This window comes from Astatotilapia calliptera, chromosome 7 (genome assembly GCF_964374335.1).
Source record: "Astatotilapia calliptera chromosome 7, fAstCal68.1, whole genome shotgun sequence".
NCBI classification, from domain to species: domain Eukaryota; kingdom Metazoa; phylum Chordata; class Actinopteri; order Cichliformes; family Cichlidae; genus Astatotilapia; species Astatotilapia calliptera.
In genome coordinates, this window is record NC_137428.1 from 69,007,637 (window position 1) to 69,032,015 (window position 24,379).

Sequence of the window (24,379 nt, forward strand, 5' to 3'; positions counted from 1 at the left end):
TTTGGTCAATAACAAAAATACAACTCAATACTTTGTAACATAACCTTTGTTGGCAATAACAGAGGTCAAACGTTTACTATAGGTCTTTACCAGGTTTGCACACACAGTAGCTGGTATTTTGGCCCATTCCTCCATGCAGATCTTCTCGAGAGCAGTGATGTTTTGGGGCTGTCGCCGAGCAACACGGACTTTCAACTCCCGCCACAGATTTTCTATGGGGTTGAGGTCTGGAGACTGGCTAGGCCACTCCAGGACTTTCAAATGCTTCTTACGGAGCCACTCCTTTGTTGCCCGGGCGGTGTGTTTTGGATCATTGTCATGTTGGAAGACCCAGCCTCGTTTCATCTTCAAAGTTCTCACTGATGGAAGGAGGTTTTGGCTCAAAATCTCACGATACATGGCCCCATTCATTCTGTCCTTAACACGGATCAGTCGTCCTGTCCCCTTGGCAGAAAAACAGCCCCATAGCATGATGTTTCCACCCCCATGCTTCACAGTAGGTATGGTGTTCTTGGGATGCAACTCAGTATTCTTCTTCCTCCAAACACGACCAGTTGAGTTTATACCAAAAAGTTCTACTTTGGTTTCATCTGACCACATGACATTCTCCCAATCCTCTGCTGTATCATCCATGTGCTCTCTGGCAAACTTCAGACGGGCCTGGACATGCACTGGCTTCAGCAGCGGAACACGTCTGGCACTGCGGGATTTGATTCCCTGCCGTTGTAGTGTGTTACTGATGGTGACCTTTGTTACTTTGGTCCCAGCTCTCTGCAGGTCATTCACCAGCTCCCCCCGTGTGGTTCTGGGATCTTTGCTCACCGTTCTCATCATCATTTTGACCCCACGGGATGAGATCTTGCGTGGAGCCCCAGATCGAGGGAGATTATCAGTGGTCTTGTGTGTCTTCCATTTTCTGATGATTGCTCCCACAGTTGATTTTTTCACACCAAGCTGCTTGCCTATTGTAGATTCACTCTTCCCAGTCTGGTGCAGGTCTACAATACTTTTCCTGGTGTCCTTCGAAAGCTCTTTGGTCTTGGCCATGGCGGAGTTTGGAGTCTGACTGTTTGAGGCTGTGGACAGGTGTCTTTTATACAGATGATGAGTTCAAACAGGTGCCATTCATACAGGTAACGAGTGGGGGACAGAAAAGCTTCTTACAGAAGACGTTACAGGTCTGTGAGAGCCAGAGATTTTCCTTGTTTGAGGTGACCAAATACTTATTTTCCACCCTGATTTACGAATAAATTCTTTACAAATCCTACCATGTGGATTCATGGATTTTTTTTTCACATTCTGTCTCTCACAGTTGAAGTGTACCTCTGGTGCAAATTACTGACCTCTGTCATCATTTTAGGTGGGGGAACTTGCACAATCGGTGGCTGACTAAATACTTTTTTGCCCCACTGTACATAAATTGCAAAAAAGTGCAATAAACTACAAAAAAAATGGAAAAAAAAAACAACACTATTTTTTTTACATATATTTCTAGTTAGAGAAATTTAAGAACTTTATCCCCCAAAACTGTAAATACAAAAAAGTTGCACAAAATGGTTTCCAGAGGAAATTTGTGCTTCATAGTTTTATTTTTGAGATGCACCATTTTTTTATGGACTGCAGGAAAAACCAAAATAAATATCGTAATGCAAATTTGCAAAAAAAACCCAAAAAAAAAACAAACAAACAAAAAAACCACCAAACACACAAACAAACAGCATGTGCATCAAAAACTATTTCCAGCAGTTCCAAGAAACAATACAGAAAAGCATAAAGTCAAACAGGACTTTTAAAAACACCAGTACAGGCTTATAAGGCCCTGAAGGTAAAAAACAAAAACTGTTTTCTGCAAAAAATGACAGCACTTCCGGTTTTGGGCAGGTAATGGCGGATATGTGATAGTTTGCGCTGACGTCTATTCCAATGCAGGAAGTGTTTTGAACAGCTGATCGGATCGGCAAAGCCTGTTTCTGGAATATTATGTATTTGTTAGCTTGCTTCCACCAGTGTGTGAATGTGAGAGTGAATGAATAGTGGCATTGTAAAGCGCTTTGGGTGCCTTGAAAAGCGCTATATAAACCCAATCATCATCATCATCATTATTATTATTATCATTATTATTATTATTGTTGCTGCAAGTGCTTTTTACGCAGTTTCTGCAAAGCTTTATGTGGAAGGAAACTGACCTAGGACAAGCTGATGGCACAAGATGCAAGTACAACTCCTCCGGTTTCATATGCAAAAAAAAATTACTGCGCTAGCTTACGTGGTTGCAGAGCTACAGGAATTTAAAAATAGTTACACAACATGGAGCGTGCCCACTCCGACCGGTCTTAAAGGGTTAAAGCCCAACATGTAAAAAAGTGGTTTAATAGATCAAGAGCTTATCTTACTGATACGCTGACATTTCAGCATCTTTCCTTACCTTCTGGTAGTGCAGGGGATTGTCGATGGCGTAGCACAGAGTAGAGATAAAATTTGGTTTTGATATCAGCGACACACACTCCTGGATCAGAAACTGTGTCTTTGACAGGTTGGAGGAAAAAAATAAAAAAAGTTTAGGGTGAAGAACAAAATCAGAAAACTCATAAAAACAATAACCAGACTAAGCCATTTTAATTAATGTAACTTTCCTAACAGAGTTACCAGTGACTTATGAAGTATAGGTTTCCCCACTTACAGGGGCACAAACAAAGCTGCACAGAGACCGCGGTGAGCTGTCAACACACCAAACTGCATCTCGGAGAAAGTGTATTCTGTTTTTTAATAACGTCAAAGACACAAACAACGTGCATTTCAGGGGTTTAAGCTAATTTTCTGATTATAATAGCAGTGTCCTAAGCAAGGATTCATCTTTCTTCTGCAAGTTTTGTTTGCCCAACTCCACTATTACCAAATATGAAATGTATAAGATTGTCATTAAACATAAAGTGTGAAGGAGTTGATGACAGATGCTTGTGTCTTACAGCTTACAACATCAGAGCTCAGTTAATAAGTTACTGTCAAAGTGAAAAGAAGGTACTTGTACTCTTGGACAGCCACCCACAGTGGACTCACACTTTGCTGCTGGAAGCTGATTTTATTACAATAGTTGCTCCAACAGTTTAAAGGTAATTTCAAAGGAAGATGTATTTTCATGTTTTCATGGCCAACAGCTTTCAGAAAATGACAGATTTAATAACAAACGCTAAGTTCACAAAAGAAGAAGAAAAATAAATATGATACTAAACAGGAATTGATTACATCAGCCTTCTACGTATTACTGGGGCTCCAAGAAGCAACAGCAGTCCGACTCTCAAGAAGAGATGTGAAACTAAACCAGAGGTTAAAACGGATCTTACCAAGTGAAACCATTTTACATTTTAGTTTCCATATTGCAACCCCCTAACCCTAATGTTTTGTTTACACCATTTTTATTCTTTCCAAATAGAGTCTAGTTGAAATTCGAGCAGGATAAATTTTTCTCTTCATTTCTGCCAAATTACTGCTGTAAACACAACCAATAATAAGTTAAAGGAAAGTTTCAGGCAACTTTAAAAGACTGATTATTTTCTGAAGTTGTTTGGAGCAAGAACAGAGTTTCTGGTCATCCACTGCTAAAAGCTTACGTGTCTGTTTGATGTTGGATGATCTGATAGCCTCGTGTTGGTGTCGGTGTTGTTCCCAGACCATCATGAAAATGTTGTTCCAGGTTCAACATTGCAAGTGACCAATCACATTGTTGTGACGTTATTCTTTTGCGCGCCAAGCCATTCGTGCATTTATGAAATTCCAATGTTGCAAGGACAATATCAATTCTGCTTACTGTTTATTAAAGGGTCAGGGTCCGTTGATCGGCGGACAGAGGCGGTTTCTCGCAGCTTAAGTACAGTTTTTTGTTTTACGCCGGTTTTTCCCGAAGTCGCAAAAGTATGACGTCACAACATTCTGATTGGTCACTTGCAATGTTGATCCTGGAACAACATTTAGTATGATGATCTGGGAACAACACCAACACGAGGATATCAGATCGTGCTTTGATGTTAGTAATCAAGTAAGTAGATGGCAGTGCAAGGGTCAGAGTCTGTAACTACTGCATTTCTGACACGTCAAACGCCTATATCCTTATACATTACATTAACTGGTGTTCAAAATGGAGAAATTGCAGCCAGCGGTTGTATATTTACAGTTATTATCACTACAGCAAAACAAAAGACCCCCAATGTTGCAAAGGCAGTCTAAGGAGCAAGCACAGTCAATTAGTATCAGCCCCATCTCCATCCCTAAGGTCTAATATCTCAACTCTCACAGAGTTCACTGATGCCACATGTGTTCACAGCTGTATAGAATAGAATGCCTTTTACTGTCACGATTCTCACGTACAATGTGATACAGAGCATCTCCTACCCAATGCAAACATGTGGGGAAAAAAAGGGGTGTGAGGTGCACAGTTCTGCAGCACTATATACACATGAACAGTAGTCAAAAAAAATATAAAAAAGTTAAAAAAAAAAATACAAATCTGCAATAAAATAAATAGTGTTCTAAATTTATGTGCAATAAGCCACACTGTAAATAAAGTAACGCATAGTAGTGATGGTAGTCTGTTTGAAGTCGTTGGATTGGGGGGTGAAGTGTGTGGTCAGTGCATGTGTGAGTTCAGGGTGGTTATGGCTTTTCTGTAGTGCTTGAGTGAGTCATGCTCAAAACACTATGAAAGGAATGGGACATTTTGCTTGGAAACAACATCCCCACTGAAATTTAAAAGAAAAGAGGCGCTGTTACTTTGTTATTGGTCCTTGTTTCTGTCATTCTAGCGGTAATAAATGTCAAAGAAAAATGCCAAATTCAAAGAAAGCAATGAACATATCCTGTGTAAACATTTAAATTTTAAAAACACCATGCTGCCATTTGGCAGCCAATTTCTTATCTACATGCTCCATGGAGCATGTCTTTATGGATCCAGCAATTTTTCAGGATCAGGCCTTAAAAAAAAAGAAAGAAAAAAAAAATACCCTTGCAGAAACTGAGGTATTCTTCCTAAACAAAGTGTGTGTATGCTGTGAACAAACAGCCACCTTGGAGGATGTCAGTGAAAACATATCAAAGGGTAACAACAAACAAATTTAAAAACATTTAATTAAAATGCCACACCGCACCTCCTTAGATCCCCCATCAAAATCTTTTCCAAGTACGAAGAAGTTGAGATAAGCAATGGTTGAGCAAACTGAAGAACAAACACGAACACTCGGCCACCATGTTAAAGCTAAGTGTGTTTTCCACCTAATGGCTCTGCGCACATCCCTTCTAGTAAGACGAAAACCTGTCAAAACCCACTCAAGAGTTTTGTTTTGCTCCTCTGGCAAAATTTAGCTGCAGCCTTAAATGACAACAGCACATATGAAAATCCAGAATTCAAACGTCTCAAATTTAAAGTTACCTGGTGAAAGTCCTTGCCACTGCTTTTACCATCGCCACTGAAATCCACATGGGAGAAGAGACAGCGTAGTAGATGCCTGTCTGCCTCAGGACCGTGACGATTTACAATCTGGGAGAGCACATGAAACACACCAAAATGTCAGAACATGTCACACAGACCATCACAGACACACTAAGCCATATAAAGTTCAAGTTTTCATAACAATGTGGCCACAAGTGAAACATCAAAACGGCAAGACTGTGTCCTCTTTGCTCCTCCTTTCACCGAGGGAAAAAGAGCACTGCCCAGCTGATCCAATAGTATCTTGAAAGTGAGCCAACTTAAACTTCTCTGATACGCAGACCCTGATCAACATTGGGCAGTCCTAGCGTATTAGCATCATAAAATTTACACACACACACAACTCTCTAAAACAGAAGAAAAATGCAATTTTTTGTTTAATTAAGGTTTTAAACATCTACAACTTTAAGTGAATAGAATATCTTGTGGTGTTTAAGTATTCCAAGATATCTGTTTGCAAATTTAAAATTAAATAAATAACAGTAAAGACTTTTCGCTACCACTCACATGCTGTATTTCCTGCTGGCTGGCTCGGTAGTTTTTCTTTGTTAAATTGTCCACCAGATAGCTGATTTGAGACAAAGCCAGCGAGAGCGAGTCAAGATTCATTGCTGGTTGGGGCGGAAGCAGGCGGCCGAGCACGGCGCAAAATCACCATTATTCCCCTTTAGTCACTTCAGTGATAAGTTACTTCTGCTCCCCCCCCCCAAAAGGTGTGAATAATGTTGACTTCCAAGGTAATGGTGGGTGGGTGGCTCCCGGTGCTAAGTAGGTAGAGTCTTTCAGTTTAAAATCAAGTTCAGCATCTGAAACAAGAAAAACAAACACAAAAATCACTTTGAAATATAAGAGAGAAACTTACTTTTGAGCTGCACTAAACTTTATGTGCAGCCTAGGTGCCACTAATGAGGCCTACTTGAATGACAGACCCAACAATGCAGTGAATAACTGCATGGCTACTTATCTGCTAATAAATTCAGAAACAACAGTGAAAGAAGTTACTGCCACACAGTTTGGTACAACATATGCACTAAGATTGTATAGGGTTGCATAAACTACACTAGGCCTTAAAAACACCGTAATGTTTGGAACAGAGTCACTCCGGTTTGGTCACTTAATGAAATGCCCCCCAAAAAAGTACGTGGCGTTAAAAGCAACCAGCCCTGAGTTTACAATGAGAAAAGGACAAGTGTGGAAATCACACACTGAAACAAAGAGCAGGCTAACGTAACTTACCAAATCTTGGAGAGTACCTATGCGCAAGCATGAGACATTTTTATGAGCGTTAACAGATTCATAATTTACCCAAACGTCTTAATATGCGAATAAAGACAACGTTTAAAAAATGTCAAGATTCAGGGACTCGGTTCATGTAGCAAGTAGTGAAACATGCCAAATACTCGAGCTAACTATCACCATGACGCTGATAAACACTTGCTACGGAGCAGTTAGCCCTTATGTTCACCGAATATTAGCTTCGTATTAACATAAAACATGAGATGTATTATTGTTTACTCAGCCAAGTCTAAACGGGAATTTAAATCGGATCGATACCATTCGTCGCTGATTAAATACCAACATTAACCCATTACCAGCCCCGGGTGCGAGAGTACAGGCTAATGCTATCTCATTAGCAATGTGAAGCTAACGGCAACGTGAGTCCCGTTTCATGTTGGTTATTGTTATACAGCAGAATCGAATAAAATGGCATTCCTTTTACACATTCAGATACAAGTTGTTTATGTAAGCAACTACTAAGGTTTGGAACGCCACATTTGGCCGGAAGCCTGAAGGCCGCGAGCGCAATACTCGGACGGGTTTTGCGCGATCATGTCAGCTAACGTTAGCACTAACCTTTTTAACGCTAGCCTCGCTCTCTCTTCGGGCTCCGACTAGTTTATGGAATCGCTAACACTTTACTTAAAACTGCTATCTTCGGACATAACGTAAATCTCACGTGTTACCTGAACAAATACACGTATACAGCGGTACCTTCGCTACACGAAAAACTTTGCTAAATTATGGAATTTTTACTTTTTTGCGTTCACCAATATGACAGCTGTTTCTCAGCAAGTAGACCTCCCCCGCTCCGGGAGCTAACGGCTATTCTCCGTATTAATATCGCTGCTTTTGTGCCAATTTCTCAACCTAAAGCAATCCACGATCATTTGTTAAATATATCACAAGCCTCACCGTGCTCTCAATAAAGTAATTCAGATCCTCATCTCTTTTTGTTTCTCGGAACAAACTTGACGAAATGGAAGGGTTGCCGTGCCTTCAATTCAGTTTGATTTTCAAAATAAAATGGCGACTATCACCGCCGCGGCGCGCTCACGGTTCGAGAGAGACGAGTGCGTGAACTTATTCGCGCGACACACACCTGAAACCGCCACATATTCAGTCAGTATTTTATTCATTTAAAACGATAAAAGAGAAGAAGTTATATACGACAAACAATGAAACTGGCGATATTAAAAATATCTAAATAAAAAGGTTTGCTGTGCAGATTTTTTCCCCCTAAACTAGGAAGGAATACATTTTAAAGGGACCTGCGCAAATTTCACACGTGAAGGTGAGCAGGCTGGTGCTCTGCAGCCTGTGCTTTCTGTTTCTTTTGTAATGATGAAAACGATGTCACTGGGGTTGTAAATTCAGGGACATGGCAGACGATTTGGGTTTCATTAGGTTGTAAATAAAAAAGGATGGTACGGCTAAACAAAAAAAGATCCCACCTATAGCTTGCAGGGTTGGCCAGATACCTACAAGGTTGGTCTGACTACAAGCAGGCGGAAAGGCAGTTTGGTGTCAGCGTCAATGTCAAGAAAATAAATGAGATATAGATTTCAGGTGGCACAGAAAGTGGGGAAGCAGGTGTGAAAATGGTCTCCAGCAAGGATTTTACCTGGAGCCAAAACACTTCCTTCCTTCCTTCTGCAGATGTGTGGTTCGTGCATCACTATGTGGTGTGGCGGCTGCTCTGTGACAGGGAAGAAGACTCTACTGAGGGTGATGAAAGCTGCACAGAGGATTGTTGCCAGCAGCTTCACCACCACCATGGACATCTACATCAGCAGATGCAGGAAAAGGACCTGCTGTATCTTGAAAGAGCCTATAGTCACCCAGGACACACACTATTATTGTCCCCCTCCCCTCAGGCAGGAGCATCAAGAGTAGAGTTCCCAGACTAAGAGACAGTTAACACGGTTGAACTTTGGTGGTGCTTTCTATCATCTGCTACTCCCAACCAAAAGCAACAGATATGAGCAATCGCCTGTCTTTGTGCTATTTGCTGCACATGTTGTAAACATGTTCAGTTCCTTGGTTCTGCAAATATTCCTCTTGTGTTCACATTGTTGTTGATCAGTACAGGTGTTGGAATGACAATAAAAATCCTTGAATCAATCCTCAAAGTTTGGATAGCGTTAGTTATCTAACTATCCAATAACATAAATAGAATTATATTGAAAATATTAAACAAGATAAAATCAGTTTTTATTCATAGCTTGGTATTCTTAAGGTGAAATCTTACCAAGTCTTGACATAATACAACATGTTAGCTGTATAGTTGTCCAGAAATGGTAAATGGCCTGTATTTATATAGCGCTTTACTAGTCCCTAAGGACCCCAAAGCGCTTTACACATTCAGTCATTCACACACACATTCACACACTGGTGATGGCAGCTACATGGTAGCCACAGCTGCCCTGGGGCGCACTGACAGAGGCGAGGCTGCCGGACACTGGCGCCACCGGGCCCTCTGACCACCACCAGTAGGCAACGGGTGAAGTGTCTTGCCCAAGGACACAACGACCGAGACTGTCCAAGCCGGGGCTCGAACCGGCAACCTTCTGATTACAAGACGAGCTGCCAACTCTTGAGCCATGATCGCCCACAGAAACCTCTTTGGGTGCTCCCATCTTGACTGACAGGTATTGTTTCCTTCATCAAAACCAACATTCATTCGACTGCCAAGTATTCAACATCTTTTTTTTTTATCGAGTCCTTGTTTTTTTGTCTAGAGTTTCACATTTTGTTGAACACAATGAATTTGAATTCATGTTTTGAAACACACTTGCTCGGGGACTCAGAGATGCTTTCTTTCTAGGAGATAAAGGAGGACAATAAATCCCTTAATGAGCAGTTTTAAGATCAACACAGGAAGGAAGTAGGGGGGAAAAAAGCTTGAAGGAAAACACAAGCTTCTAATAAATCATCAGTAAATATAGGGCTTCATACTAAAGCTCATGTGGTAACCCTGGAAGTCCTTCTGAAAAAGAAAATGGTTGAAAAAGAGGGGGGGCAATAAGGACAAAAGCTTCGAACTGGAGATGCAGTGGAAATTAAGAAGGCTCTGCTCTGTGACAAACAGTTTAAACAACAGGAGGCGTGCCAGGAAAAGAAAAACAGGGGTGAACTCTGAGTCAAGTCACGATAGCACACTTAAAATAATAGTTGATTCTCATGCCATCATGAAGACATATCTTCATTAAGGTAACTAAAACATACATATGTATGTTATTAGAAAAGGTCATAGATAGACTTTTCCCCGTGCTGAATAACAGCAAATTTGAAAACAAAATTGGCCAAGAGACACGTGCCAAGGACTGATGGACTTTGATACAATTGCCAAGGGTAATTTTTAAAATGTTGAACCTCACTGAACCATCAGTTACTGATGATATGTCCTCAAATCGAGATTTGGAGATGAACGGAATATAATGTGATCATTGTACTGACGTGTGCAGCTGTCTCAAGGTATCTTGAGGGCTGCATTGTCAGTCGTAACCTATATTAACCTTTCCAGAAAAAGGCAACATGGGACTATACACACCCAAGTCAGCTGCACAACTCAGTGCAGCTGATTTGGAGTCTCCTGGGACGGTACTGTCAGATACACCCTGGATAATAGTTTCAGGATATGGAAACAGAAGAATATGGAGATCCAACCTGGTTCAGTTCAATTCGCTTTTATTTATACAGTGCCAAATCACACCAACAGTCGCCTCAATTAGGTTTTTTTATTGTAAGGTAGACCCTACAATTATACATACAGAGAAAAACCCAACAATCATATGACCCCTATGAGCAAGCACTTTGGTGACAGTGGGAAGGAAAAACTCCCTTTTAACAGGAAGAAACCTTCAACAGAGCCAGGCTCAGGGGGGGCGGGGCCATCTGCTGTGATTGGTTGGGTTGAGAGAAGGAAGACAGGATAAAAGACATGCTGTGGAAGAGAGACAGAGGTTAATAACAAGTATGATTCAATGCAGAGAGAAGAAACACCCAGTGCATCATGGGAATCCCCCGGCAGCCTACGTCTATTGCAGCATAACTAAGGGAGGATTCAGGGTCACCTGGTCCAGCCCTAACTATATGCTTTAGCAAAAAGAAAAGTTTGAAGCCTAATCTTGAAAGTAGAGATAGTGTCTGTCTCCTGAATCCAAACTGGAAGCTGGTTCCATAGAAGAGGGGCCTGAAAACTGAAGGCTCTGCCTCCCATTCTACTTTTAAATACTCTAGGAACAACAAGTAGGCCTGCAGAGCGAGAGCGAAGTGCTCTAATAGGGTGATATGGTACTACAAGGTCATTAAGATAAGATGGGGCCTGATTATTTAAGACCTTGTATGTGAGGAGCAGGATTTTGAATTCTGGATTTAACAGGAAGCCAATGAAAGGAAGCCAAAACAGGAGAAATCTGCTCTCTCTTTATCTTCGGTTGTCTTCCTTATCTGTAACCACAGATGGCATGGCCCTCTCCTCCAACCCACAGTACACAGTATGGTCGTCACATCTTTCGAAGCATAACCAAACCCATTAACGTATTTGTTTCTAAGCAATCAAAGCTTTCTCTAAAAGATAAAAAGAACATGCAGGTGTGCTTATGATTCACTGAAGATCAGACAGGCTATTATCTGTAAAGCCACAGGCAGATCATTCACCTGGATTGCTGAGTGTTGATTAAAGTGAAAAATCCTAAAGTGGTATCCTCACAGATGCTTCCAGCTTCCCTCTTAATTAAACCAACCCAGGTATTGGTTTTTTGTTTGTTTTTTTGTGATACTCAGTTTTTACTTTACTGCTGTCACTTGAGTGAACCTGATATGCAAGGTCAGGGTTTGTTTGTGGTCACTGTTTTTTACATGGATAATTTTGAAAAGGAGTACTGCTAAAAAATGTCAGCGAAAGAAAAACTAAACAGGTAATGAAGAGGAGAGGAGGCAAATGAGTGATGTGAGTGACCTGAATGGACAGGATTGTAAAGGAGAATATCAGAGAAAATACTCAAACTGAGTTATTTGGACTCAAGTATGTTTGGACATGTGCAGTGGGAGGACAGTGCATGTATTTTACAAAGGATGGCGAATACGGAGCTGACAGGCAGGAAGAAAGGAGGAAGACCACAAAGAAAGGAGGACTTGCTGTGAGTTGGTGTGACAGAGATGCATGCTAGTGAGATGGAGGGAGATTATTAATCTGAAGGAGCAGAAGCAACAGCACCGCCTACAACTGCAAAGCTCTCCAGCGAGTAGTGCGGTGCTCTGAACGGATAATTGGAGGTGAGCTTCCCTCCCTCCAAGACATCTACAGGAAGCGCTGCCTGAGGAAAGCGGGGAGGATCATCAAGGACTCCAGTCACCCCAGCCATAAACTGTTCAGACTGCTTCCATCAGGAAGGAGGTTCTGCAGCATCCGGTCCCGTACCAGCAGACTGAGAGACAGCTTCTTCCACCAGGCCATCAGACTGCTGAACACGTCATAGACACCTCAGCTTCACTACTGGAACTTCAACATTATGCACTCCACACTGTACAGTAACGCCACTGTTTTGCACATATTCAACTCTGTATATTTTATTATTATTATTATTATTTTATTTTTTTACTATTTAATTTGTAAAAATGTGTATACACACACACACACACACACACACACACACACACACACACACACGTAGGAAAATATTTAGTATACACATCCAGAAATGCATACACTATTATATATTGTACATATATTTATTAGTTTCAGGTTGGCCATTCTTGTATTTTGCTCGTTTGTGTTGTTGTGTTTGCACATCTCTGTTGCTTGTGGGGCTCGCACACAAGAATTTCACTCGCATGTGCTGTGCCAGTGTGCCTGCACATGTGATGTGACAATAAAAAGTGATTTGATTTGATTTGAAGAAAGAAGAAAAACAATATGACAATAAACAGCAGTGTACAAATGTAAATGCTGTACTGAAATCTGTATTTTTAATTCAACTAATTAATGGAGTTATATGTCATATATTTATTTACTAATATATGTGTTTCACGATTATTATCACTTTATATTTCATTTTTTTACATCCTTAGTTATTAATTATTTGTCAAGTTTTAAATTTAACACCTACATTTAGTTAATTTGTAGTTTCGTTTCTGCCTGTTTGTTTACAAATCACTTTTAATGTGTAAACAAAGAGCTACAAGCTGCTAGGAGTTTCAAAGGCGCAACCATTAATGTTATTAGAGGGTCGTCCAGCAGGGGGCGATGGTGCACCTACACACTGTGAGAGCAGTAAAGCCAGAAGAAGAGCTCTTCCCCTCCTCGTTCATCACCACAGGCTGTATCTGGTAACATTGGCGGAATAACACCAGGAGAGCGTCTTTTTCTGGGTGTTTTTAAAGCTGCCTTTTGCTGAGGTGAAGTTTAAAGGCAGGCAAAATGTCGTCTTGGGTGAAATCACCTGCGGGTGGTCGGCGGCCATCCGGTAACCCTAACGGAAGGTGAGTTTCCAGGCTAGCGAGGTTAGCATTAGCTGCTAGCTCACAATAATATAGAAACGTGAAACGCTGTCAATTAGCGGCGCTATAAACCGCCACCTGTGCTGTGTAGTGCTCCACAGCCGCGTGTGTTTCGGAGGGCAGCTCCATACCCAACCAGAGAGGAGAGGACCGAAGAGCTCAAGGATGCCCTGGACAGGTACCAGCCTCGGGCAGCCTTTTTGTTGTCGGCAATGGTTTAAAGTGACCAAAGCTTTATTATGAGTGATTTACTGTGCACCTTCACTTCTGTGTGTAGTGCTACACGTCATTCATGGTTTTGTTTTAGATGAAAGAAAATGCACCGTCTTAGTAAATAAAAACTGCATTTAAAGCCTCCAAGTTGCTATAAGTCATATTTAATAGTTCCTTATAGCTGCCCAACTCTCTTTATGTCAGCACTGGGGAACATCTTACTTCCTTCCCAGCCAGACTTTTCTTTCCTCCCTGAAGGTAAATCATGAAACAAATAATTCTAGGATCTTGTTTACAGGTTTAACTGGTTAGACCAAACTTTGAATGCAGCTCTCCAGTTTGAGTACACTTACAGTTTCAGCTGCCTAGCGAGGTTGTAGACTCATCTTTAACACAGAAATCACTTTTATTTGGGTAAGTTCATAATTGCATGTGCAACAGGCAAAGCAGGTACTGATAGAAGCTTGGTAGTTTGGAATCATAGATGTAAAATGAACTAAAGTTACCTGAACATTAATTTTTAGTGTGTGTTGTAAAACTGTTAGTGCTTAGTTAGAGTATATAAGCTGAAAGCAGCTGTTCTGAGCTCTGTGCAAACTGCACTGACTTTTTTGCGGCCATGTCACCAGACTAGTATAGAAGTAACGTGTTACTGCTGCTTCCTGATGAGAAAAATATTGCACACTGTTCACTGTAGAGCATGTGCTATATGGATGGAAGAATTGGGGCCCACCTTTTATCTTTAAGTGAGGTGTCACAGGTGTGTGCTCCTGGCTGTGGCGTTCCAAACATTTGTGACGGGATGGGTCATTCAAACGAGTACGCTGAATTTGAGCGTCGTACTATAATAGGATACCGTCACTGCAACAGTTTCTTCTCTCCTACATATTCCACAGTCAACTGTAAGATGTGTTTTTGTAAAGTTTAGCAACCAGCCACTCGGTCACGAACGTAAAGTTAGAGAGTGGGGTCACCGACTGCGCTCTGCTGACTCACCAACTCCACATTTCCAAACTTCTCAATGAACATCTGTGCTGACATGCCACTGGAGTTTCAGGGTTTGGGTTCCGGCAGCTGAGCAGCTCCCGTGGGTCTAAAGTGTGGGTGATCCCATACTTTAGTCTCTATTCTGTACTTTGGGACAGAAGACGGATGTAATTTTACTGTCAACTATGACAAAATCAAATATTTCAACACTTTAGCTGTGAATCCTTTGAAAGTGTGAATGTCAGAATATGCTGACGTAATGTTTTAGTAAGACATCAGGAATACGGTGTTTGCAACAGTCTACTATTGTTTCTGTGTTGTGAGGGGAAAAAGCTGTTTGAGTGAAACTTAAAACTTTGATGCACTGAATGTCGGACGCACAGGCTCCTTCGTGCACTTGCTCTCTGAGTCTCACTTTCAGAAAATCTATTTTTGGATATTTATATGCTCGTCATATTAAGGTGTCGTAGAGGAGGCATAGAAATACCTCCCATATTAAACTGTTATGACACTTTTCACTGCTTTTTTTTCAGTTATGAAGAGCTAGAGCAAATCCAAAACTACAGTGGAAGTGTGAAGTACGAGGGCTACAAGCATCAGCCAAATGGTGAGATTTGTTTCTTTGTTTTGTCCGTATGAGCAAAATGGATACGCTTTACACAAGACATGTTTTTAAATACTCTAAAATCTTAATTACACATTGATCCAAAGAAGAAAAGAGTGCAGTAATATTTTTGCCGCTTTTCGAGTCTCTTTCAACGTCACCGTTCTCAAACTTCCAGCCAAACCAGAGGGTGGCACTCCAGCAGACAGACGTAAAACGCTGTATCAGAAGTTCTACAGACAGGTGCAGGAGGAGAGGAAGCCAGCCGACTGCGTGGTTCTCTCTGTTACCAAACAGTGCCTGTGAGTATTTATTCATTGCCAACAGAATTTGCTGGTTTATCCTTTACTATCAGCGTGAGGAGACTGATATCATTCAGTGTTTCCCCACACTCGGGCCGACTCATATTATCTTTTGTTTTTCTATCTTCCTCAGTCTTATATTAAAACCTTAGTTGATGCTAACAACCTTTCCCCGGCTGGTGTTTTCCCTACCGGTTGGCTTGCTGGCCAGGTTACTGTTGTAGTGTTTCTCAGTGTCATTGAGTCAACTGCACCGTCTTGGACTGCAGCTGGCCACAGTAGTCGTCCTCCTGCTTTGGAGCTCTGCTGTGAGCTTTAGGGTCACTTTAATCAGAGCCTGCAGCAGATGGAGGACTGGTTCTTGTGCTGCTGTGCTAAGCTCACAGAGACCGCAGAACAAATGAGTGCTTCCAGCAGCAGCTGCAGACCATGACTGTGGAGTTTTGGTTCCCTGCAGGATGAGACTTATTGGATGAAAGCTGTTTTGATGTGTCAGTAAGTATGAGGCAATGAAAGTGTTAGGAGCAGAAGGACTTATAACTCTGTATCAGATCTTATCCTTTTATTATCACCGTCAGTTTTTTGCTTGCCTTTCTTTACTTTCTTGGTGTGCTGTGCAGGCTGCAAATCGTTTCAGCTACGAGGCTTTGTTCACATTTAACGTGCTGTAACTTCAAATTTGTTCTGGCTACTCAAGTTTAGGTTCTTGTTCCCTTTGGAAAGTCTTTTTGTTGATGTATTAACAGTGTTTCACACGCAGACCCTGTGTGTAAGTGTTCATATAACCACATTTCCAATGCAGATGTCTGCTGTGAAGCTTTGTCACCATGGCAACAAACAAAAACCAAAGTAAAAGCCCACAGGTTTTTTTGCACACGTAGTTTTCTTCCTGTGTTGTGTTGAATGATTGTCTGTTAAATTAGTTGTGATAACTGACAACCACAGACGAAGCAACGTGAACACCAGCAAAAAAACACCTCACTTTGTCACTCACACAAACACATTTACATAAAGTTGGAACAGCTGTTTGTTTTTGGTGTCTTGATCAGTCAGTAACGAAGATTGTATTCATTTATGCACAGTCAAAAAATGTCATGTAGCACATCTTTAAAATTCAGTGTTCAACTACACACTGATTTGCATTGAAGTACATTAACAGATACATACATGTGAAGGTTAAACATTCTTGAATACACCTTTCACATATCAAATGTGCCACTTGGATCACGTTCTGTTAAAATACTCTTTATTTTATGCTTTTGAAAAACTGCCACAGTTGTAAACCAGTAATCAATCAATCAAACAAACCTTTATTTGTCACATGCAAGTTTGCACCTGCAGTGAAATTGGACCCCCCCACCCCCCGACCATGACATTCTACACATGGTAAAAGTCTAACAGAGTAGCGGTCAAAGCACACTAAAAAACTTGCACTCCTTATGCTCTGCAAGATTGCAACATCATCAGTCAATTTTCACGCACTTCTACACTAAAAGCAACGATTAATTTGAATCACAAATATGGCCGCTTAGGCTTGATTTAGGCCATACTCCTGTGTTGAATGGCACGGCCATGCACCCTATACTGGGTATACAGACGTGTCCAAGAAGACTTGCTGAAGTTCAAACTGAGCATCAGAATCAGAGAGAGTGCTGATTTTAGGGGACACATTTAATGTGGAATGGTTTCCAGCACCTTGTTGAACTTGCAGGGTGTACTTAATAAAGTGTCCTACTAGTATAGTCACAAGGGTGTCAACCACTGGAATTGGTTCAGCACAGGAGTATAACTCAAGCTAACTATGAGACTCAGTTGATACAGATGGACTGGCAGTTATAAAATGCTTATTGATAAGTATAAATTGATGCAGCACTTTATTTGACTTTCTCAGTATCCCAAAGACACTAGGAAATACTAGTATTATAATATTTACGGTACAAACATCTCATTAAGAATAAACCCACAATACAACACTAATCACACCGATGAGAGATTTGAAAATCTGTGTTAGCTTCACATAAAACACTGTTTTTGTTGGGAAAGCACATTTTAAATGAAGGAGTCACCCTTTGCTCCGTCACAGATTTAACTCGGGGTATCTCCTATACGAGGTGAGTCGCTTAATATAGAAATGTCACGTTAACAAAGTGTTTCTCTTCCTCTCAAAGGGATTACCCCAAATCGCTAAGCCAGTGCTTGCAGGAGCGTGGCCTGTCAGTGGAAATGCTCTACCTTCAAGCGGAATCGGGCCTGACCCGGGCCCTACAGGATGTCCGAGCAGAAGGCTCCCCCTTATGTATTCTGGTGGAGCAGACAAACGTAGCTCTGTCCTCCTGCACTGTTATCATATTCTCAGAATCCCTCAAAAGTAAGTTCGTACCCCTCGTATTCCTTCAAACTTACCAAACCATCCCTTTTACTAGGCTCAGTTCAACAGTCTGTAGATTCCACATCTTTAAACACGAGGTCTAAAACAAATTTCTTGTAAAACCAAATAAATTAAAAAGACACACTACCATTTAAAAGACCACTATCTAAAGTTACACAAAGCTACAGTTCTTCAGTCATGCATGCATTTAAAAACTGTGCTGAGTCTATCATATCTACATGTTAATAGCTGGATCTTGGCAAACGATCCTTTGGCTAGCACATGCATATACTTCACACAACAATACATGACAATACATCCCAAAAAAACCAAACCAAAAACTAAAAAACGGTCAATTTATTACAACATGTGTTTCATTTTATGGGTCATCAGTTCTGTCACTAACTGCTATCTTAAACCAAATAACAAACCAGACCAAACCAACAATCAGACTTCTTTGGAAGACGGCACAAAGGCAACGTTGTAGCTACCATTCAGACTATTTGTTAGCTTACACACCAACTTCACTTCATCTTTGATTTTTGTGCGATAACGTGAGTGTTACTCTTAACAAAAACAAATAAACCAAATCTGTATTATTATCAGACGTATGCACGATCTGTGCCAGGTGCCAAACGCAAGACCTGGGCTTGAGGTCAGGTTCAGCTGCATATGAGGTGCAGTCGAGATGTTTAGCAACACAGACCATAAAAGTATTTCTGTGTCACCTCAGTCCTGTGGGAACCAGATGTACCAAGTGTCGCAAAACTACAACGTTTCAGCTGAAACTTCATTTCAGGGAGGACAGAAAATTCTCAGGATGGTGTGAAGTAGGGCTGCCACAAACGATTATTTTGATAGTCGACTAGTCACCGATTATTTTTGCGATTAGTCGACTAATCAGGTCATCATCCATTGGACAGAAAACGTACAGCTTATTGCACCAGCAGCATCTGCTCTTATATAACCATCATTAGCTTACAGCTTTATGTGTTTAAGGTCTGTGCTAACTAAAAATAAACACAAGATGGTAGTTTATTAAATTTTAATGAAATTTGCAGATTGTCTCGGTGAAGTTTAATAAACTCAGTCGTCTGCGCTTTGCTCCCTAAAATATAACGGGACACCGGAGTAAATTCTCGACCATCTCACACTTCTGTTTAATCAATTTTCTGTTTGACGTTTGTTCAGCTGTGTGAAAACCACCCAGTGGATTAATAAAGTTTTATTTTATCTAATCTAACCTAATCTAATAACTTTAATCTCAGCCAAACCGATTTACTCAGGAACAAATAAAGGTCTGTCATCTCGGTTGTGGGCAAAAGACCTGGAACTGAAAAATTAAGGCTATCTCATCTCATCAACAAATAAAAAACACAGAAAAAAGCCAAACAATAACATGTTTAAGTTATCTAAGTGACTCATATATGTTTAACCTGAGTAGCGAAAGGCGGCGGTGGGTTTGAAAACGATCTGCCGGGAGTCCGGTGTTCTCACGGCTCTAGTTAGCCTAGCCCCCGGCTCGCTATCGAGCTAGTGGGTAACAGACGTCTCCGAAAACGTCGGAGCGCTTTTGAAAATATGTGGTGTCCTGATAAACTGAGCAGATATTTGAGGTTTACACAGCTACATTCTTACCTGAAAATATGTTAAACGTTTATTTTGTGACCCAGAAAGAATAATAAGAGTAACATTAAAACTAACTAGCTGCCGCCATTGTTGGAAACTGAGCTCTTAAATCCTGCTACTTATTCCTGCGCCTTTCAGGATCTTACAAAGCTTCAAACGACGCGTCGACTATTAAATTAGTCGATTAGTTGATAGTCGACGTAATCGTGACTAGTCGACTAATCGTGGCAGCCCTAGTGTGAAGATTGTATACAAATCCTTTCACAGTTCCACAGCGGCGTGTATCACAGTTCAGCTGACCCAGTTTTCTCCTTCGAACTCCTACGGTCGGACTCCTACTGTAGGACTGCATTTTCACATCTGAACCTGGGAAGCAGATTTGCTGTGAATGTCAAAAGGAGACCGTGACCATGCTCCTGATGCCTGTGGTTTCTCAAACTGAGAAATTTTAGGTCGAAGCTGAACAAGCAGCACTTTTTAACAGAGAGTAATCCTCGACTCCAAAGCCTGAGCTGAACTTTGGATCTGCATCAGATCAGATACTGGCTCTAAATATGATCACGAGGAGGAAACTGGCTACATTTAAATCAGTTATGGTTTTATGGACCTTTATGATCTAACCTCGTAACTGTGGGGATTTTCATTTTTATCTTTTGTATCCTCCTGGACGAAGCGTGTGGCCGGTTTTACAGAGGCATGACCCAGGCTCTGGATAAAATCAAACTCAAGTTGTAATAATGTGCAGTTTGCTTTAAATCTGCTTAAAATGACATTTTATGCTTTATTAGCACACATACACGACCTAATCTTTATAACACAAATGTTAAACACATTGTTAGGTGAATTCAACCAAAATTAGATCAATTCAACAAACACAATTGTCTGTCCTCAGAAACAAAGCTGAAAAAGCGTCACCATTCATTATATTTAGAATAAAATGTCTGGATGCACATTTAGATAAATTCAGTACTTACTAATCAGGTTGTATTAAAGTTACTGATAATGCACGTATTTGCACAAAATGCATGTCCCTCAGTGCCACACATCCAGCAATCCAACACCACCCCCACCCCCCGAAGCATTACTTACCAAAATACTAATTTAATCAGCTGATCCCAACATTGACATCAAAACGATCTCAGCGCGAGCTGAAAGGGATCTTTTTTTCACCTCTTTCTCCTACCTCAGCCTCATGACACTTCACCGTTACCGTTCCCTTTCCCTCCTCAGTCCATCGAAACATGCCCAAAGACCAGGCCATGGACTTTGTTCTAGCAGAGTACAACCGTGGACTGGCTAAAGAGCGACCCCCGAGGGACCCAGCAGACATTGCAGCCGAGGCGTCGCAGCTGCTCGATGACTTTCTGGATCGAGAAAAGATCGCGCGCCACACCGTTCCCTCTGAAACACGTCAGCTCCTCGTACTGTTAGGCGAGGGTGTCCATCTGTACCCCGAGGAGTTGGAAACCATCTCGGAGTACGTGCGCTCTCGGCAGGACCACGTACAAGGTGAAACGATTACACAGCAGTTCCTACAGAAGCGCTGTTTCAGCTTTGACTTCTTGTATCAGCTTTGCTTTGTCCTTAGGTCATATATCTCTGTTTCACCTGCGTTTTATCTCTTCAGCTTCCAACAGTGAGGGTGAGAAAGGGATCATGTTACCTCCAGGGTTGGGGAAACCACCTCCTCTGCTTCCGACTCCATCTGGGCCACCACAGCCTCAGCCTGCATCTTTAACAGGGGGGCCCATGGGAGACCACGCCTCACCTTCACCTGTACCCCTCTTGCCTTCACCAGGTTTGGGTTTTCCCTCTTTGTGTCTTTTTAAATCTGTCAAACCTTTAATGCTGTGAGGCTGTGAAGCATGATGAAAAGTCCTGGTGTCCTACTTTGGTGAGAGTGCTAAAACCTACCACGGCATTGCTAATCATGAACAGCTAGAGGCTGATTTGCTTCTTTTTATTTTTAGTTGCTCATCCCAAAACCAAACCTCCTCCGCTGCTCTCCTTGCATCGCCTTCCTGGTCCGTCGTTAGGGGGCCCAATTGTCCGAGGTCCCCTGTCGTCACACATCCCTTACGGCGGTCCCGGTGTGCCTCGTGGGCCCCTGCTCCACCCTCCTCCTGTGTTCCACCCAGGCCCCAGAGGTCCCACTAGAGGAGCCCCTCCCACTCTAAAGAGTGCTCGCCCTCCACTTCTGTCGTCTCCAGGTTGGTCTTTGGTTTCTTTTGGGGGGTTTTTCTTTCTTTTCTTAAACTTTTGTCCTAAAGTCGTGTTTTTTGCCTCTTTGTTTTCTCAGGTGCTCCTCTTCTTCGTCAGAGTGTCCCCCGGCATTAGGAAATGAGACGCACACACACACACAAATTTGCAGGTTATGAACAGTGTATCACTTCATGTTAGAGCAAAAGCATCCTTTTTTATGTTTTTTATCTAAATTTAGCTGGAAGATAAATGAAAGTTGATGTTATGTCTTCAGCTCACTGTGGGTGGTTTGAGTGGTAATGTTAAGACCCCCCCCCCCCCCCCCCCAAGGCATCGGTGCCTTTTTTATGTTTTGTCCGTCAGGGTCTGTAACTGTTGGTGAGTGTTGCACAGGTCCATCAGGTAGTTCGTTTAGCTGATTGCACAGAAATACAGCCACGCAGTAATCAATACCCAATCACGGCTGCAACAGGACGTCTTCTGTATTAAACGCCACGAGCCTACTTGCTGTGTACAGTTTTTCAACATGGTGCTTTGAATTTCTCAAAGTTTCTCTGGACAACAGATATTTCACTTTATAATGGTTTGTTCTTCGGAGCCGTATTTCTGGTTCAAATATAACTTGATTCATGTGTAATTTTATTTGTGCCACAGAGGAAAACGGTCACTCTGAAGGACTCTGTATGATGCATGCAGTATCTTCATGGCAGAACACAAACACGTGTATTTGTTAAATTGCATTTCCTGCACTGTGCACAGTAAAATCGCTGTCGTGTACAGTACATTTCAGTAAAATAATCGTCCTTGTGACATTGGAATTGCAACTATCAGCTTTGTTTTGTTACCCAGGCTTCTGACAGAGTCCTTCTATCAAAGCACAAGACTAAGCTCCAACTATTTCCCAGCATAAATGAAAGAAATGCGACTCTCTTCATTATAAGTCCAGTGACCACATATTTTCTGAATGGCAGGTCTGATGTGAGTAAGAAGGCTCCACAGGTTTGGTTACACGCTGTGGGTTTCAGCCTTTAAGCTTAATATCTGTTAAATATGTGATGCAGGCAGAGCACACGAGTCTGGAACAAACAACTACTTATCATATGTGGCTTTTTTTGTCATTGCTAGAATTTCTAGCACACTGTTGTTTTGTTGCTAATATTTATTAGCATTACTGAAAAGCATTTATCTGGTTAAGAAGCCTTTTTCTGTTGGAGCTGCGGGAGGCTGAGGCCTCACAAAGACAAACGCTTTGCTTTTGTAGATACTGTAAAAATGTTTTTTTTCTTCATGTTTTTGAACCACTGTATGCTTTTCCCTTTGCTGTGCGGCGTGCTGATGTTGAACAGGTTTGGAGTCCCGATTATATTTTCAAAGAAAACATTTATAAATGTTTTGAGACGTTTTTCTTTTATTACGAATTAAAATGAACATCTTGATACAAGTTCACCAAACTGACGCATCTTTCTGTAAGAGTCTGAATAGATGTTAGTGCTCAAATTCCTAACACATACGTATTGATCAGTCTATTTAAGTGAATAAAACATAAAAGTGAACCCTTTGTGTATTTTGTACAACGAGCTGCTGCAGCAGCGAGTGAGGCCTGGACAGGCTTTGGTTTCGCTGCATCGGTTTTTAAAGTTGTATGAGGATTTTTTTAAGCTCCAGTTGAAGCTCTCGCGTGGATGGAGATTTCTGGACTCATTTTTATTTCCATACTGGAAGCTTGCCTGAGCTGCTGTACAGTAACACACAGGAAACAGCTTCCAGGCTTCATGGTAGCGAACTGCATATTAAGTGGCACAGAAGTAGTTGTGTACATTTGTATTGGTGATTTTCTGTCGCGTGTTTGCTGTAATGTTCTTTTGACATCTTAGTGTAGTTTTAAACACCAGAGTCTCTACTTTGCTCTTTTTATACACAGTCATGTTGCTGACCTGTTGCCAGTTGTTCCAGCTGTTTGTTTTTACTGCCACCTGCTCGTCTAGCCTTTGTTTATCAGTTTATATATGTTCATATATTCTACTGTGAACAATCAAGATTATTATATATGGTTTTAATTTATTTACAGTCCTGTGCAAAAGGGTTTCGGCAGGTGAAAGGTGCTTTCAGAAATATAAACGATTGTTTATTGGCCCCAAATGTATTCTGCAGGACAACGACCCAAACACACAGCCAAAGTCATGAAGCGCTATCTTCAGCGTAAAGACGAACAAGAAGTCCTGGAAGTGATGGTACGGCCCCCACAGAGCCCTGATCTCAACATCGAGTGTGTCTGGGATCAGAGACAGAAGGATGTGAAGACGCCGACATCCACAGGAGATCTGTGCTTGATTCTCCGAGATGTTTGGAACGACCTACCAAGATTCTTTATTTGTCACGAACATAGTTTAAAAAATGGTAAATGGCCTGCATGTGTATAGCGCTTTTACTCAGTCCCTAACAGTGTTGGTCAAGTTACTTGAAAAAAGTAATCAGTAACTAATTACTGATTACTTCCCCAAAAAGTAATCCCGTTACTTTACTGATTACTTATTTTCAAAAGTAATTAGTTACTTAGTTACTTTTTAAAAACACGATTTACAACCTGAGTAGGTGATAAAGTGATAGATCTTTCAGCCCAATTCTACTTTTTCTGCATAATCATCATACAAAATGTGATCAGATGGAAAAGTCTCTTTTTAAAACTTGTTTTATTAGTTTTAATCTTTTAACTTTATGTATCAAGCAAACATTTAATTATCTGCAACATTCTCTGACTGGAATAAATTAGTTTAACATTTAAACCTATTTTCTGCACATTCCAGCACGTAAAA

General features: G+C 41.3%; 2 protein-coding genes across 7 annotated transcripts in view; one reads left to right on the forward strand and one right to left on the reverse strand.

The window, feature by feature from the left end:
• The window catches only part of cnot1 (CCR4-NOT transcription complex, subunit 1), a 30,894-nt gene extending 23,082 nt beyond the window's left edge, over positions 1-7,812 (reverse strand). For all 5 annotated transcript variants that reach the window (XM_026176808.2, XM_026176811.2, XM_026176809.2 and 2 more), the window contains exons 1-4: positions 7,673-7,812; positions 5,987-6,285; positions 5,420-5,527; positions 2,426-2,524 (exon numbers count right to left, since the gene is read on the reverse strand). In XM_026176808.2, coding sequence (XP_026032593.1) covers positions 2,426-2,524; positions 5,420-5,527; positions 5,987-6,088 — 309 coding nt within the window. In that variant the 5' untranslated portion in view covers positions 6,089-6,285; positions 7,673-7,812. The remainder of the gene's footprint in view (positions 1-2,425; positions 2,525-5,419; positions 5,528-5,986; positions 6,286-7,672) is intronic.
• Positions 7,813-13,046: 5,234 nt separating this feature from the next.
• On the forward strand, positions 13,047-23,119 carry LOC113027194 (nuclear receptor coactivator 5). 2 transcript variants are annotated; one of them, XM_026176812.2, is made up of 9 exons: positions 13,047-13,243; positions 13,353-13,439; positions 14,995-15,068; positions 15,244-15,367; positions 17,536-17,735; positions 20,595-20,873; positions 20,992-21,162; positions 21,335-21,574; positions 21,664-23,119. In XM_026176812.2, the coding sequence occupies exons 1-9, from the start codon at positions 13,182-13,184 to the stop codon at positions 21,699-21,701; spliced, it is 1,275 nt and encodes a 424-aa protein (XP_026032597.1). In that variant the 5' UTR covers positions 13,047-13,181; the 3' UTR covers positions 21,702-23,119. The 2 variants fall into 2 exon arrangements, with proteins under 2 accessions (XP_026032597.1, XP_026032599.1); XM_026176814.2 differs by lacking the exon at positions 13,353-13,439.
• The last annotated feature ends 1,260 nt before the right edge of the window (positions 23,120-24,379 follow it).

Bases quoted from the DNA above. Each gene is read 5' to 3' on its own strand.
- LOC113027194 (XM_026176812.2), top strand. From the start codon at position 13,182: ATGTCGTCTTGGGTGAAATCACCTGCGGGTGGTCGGCGGCCATCCGGT. The intron at 13,440-14,994 runs GTACCAGCCTCG...CTTTTTTTTCAG, and splicing joins CTCAAGGATGCCCTGGACAG to TTATGAAGAGCTAGAGCAAA. The intron at 17,736-20,594 runs GTAAGTTCGTAC...TTCCCTCCTCAG, and splicing joins ATTCTCAGAATCCCTCAAAA to TCCATCGAAACATGCCCAAA.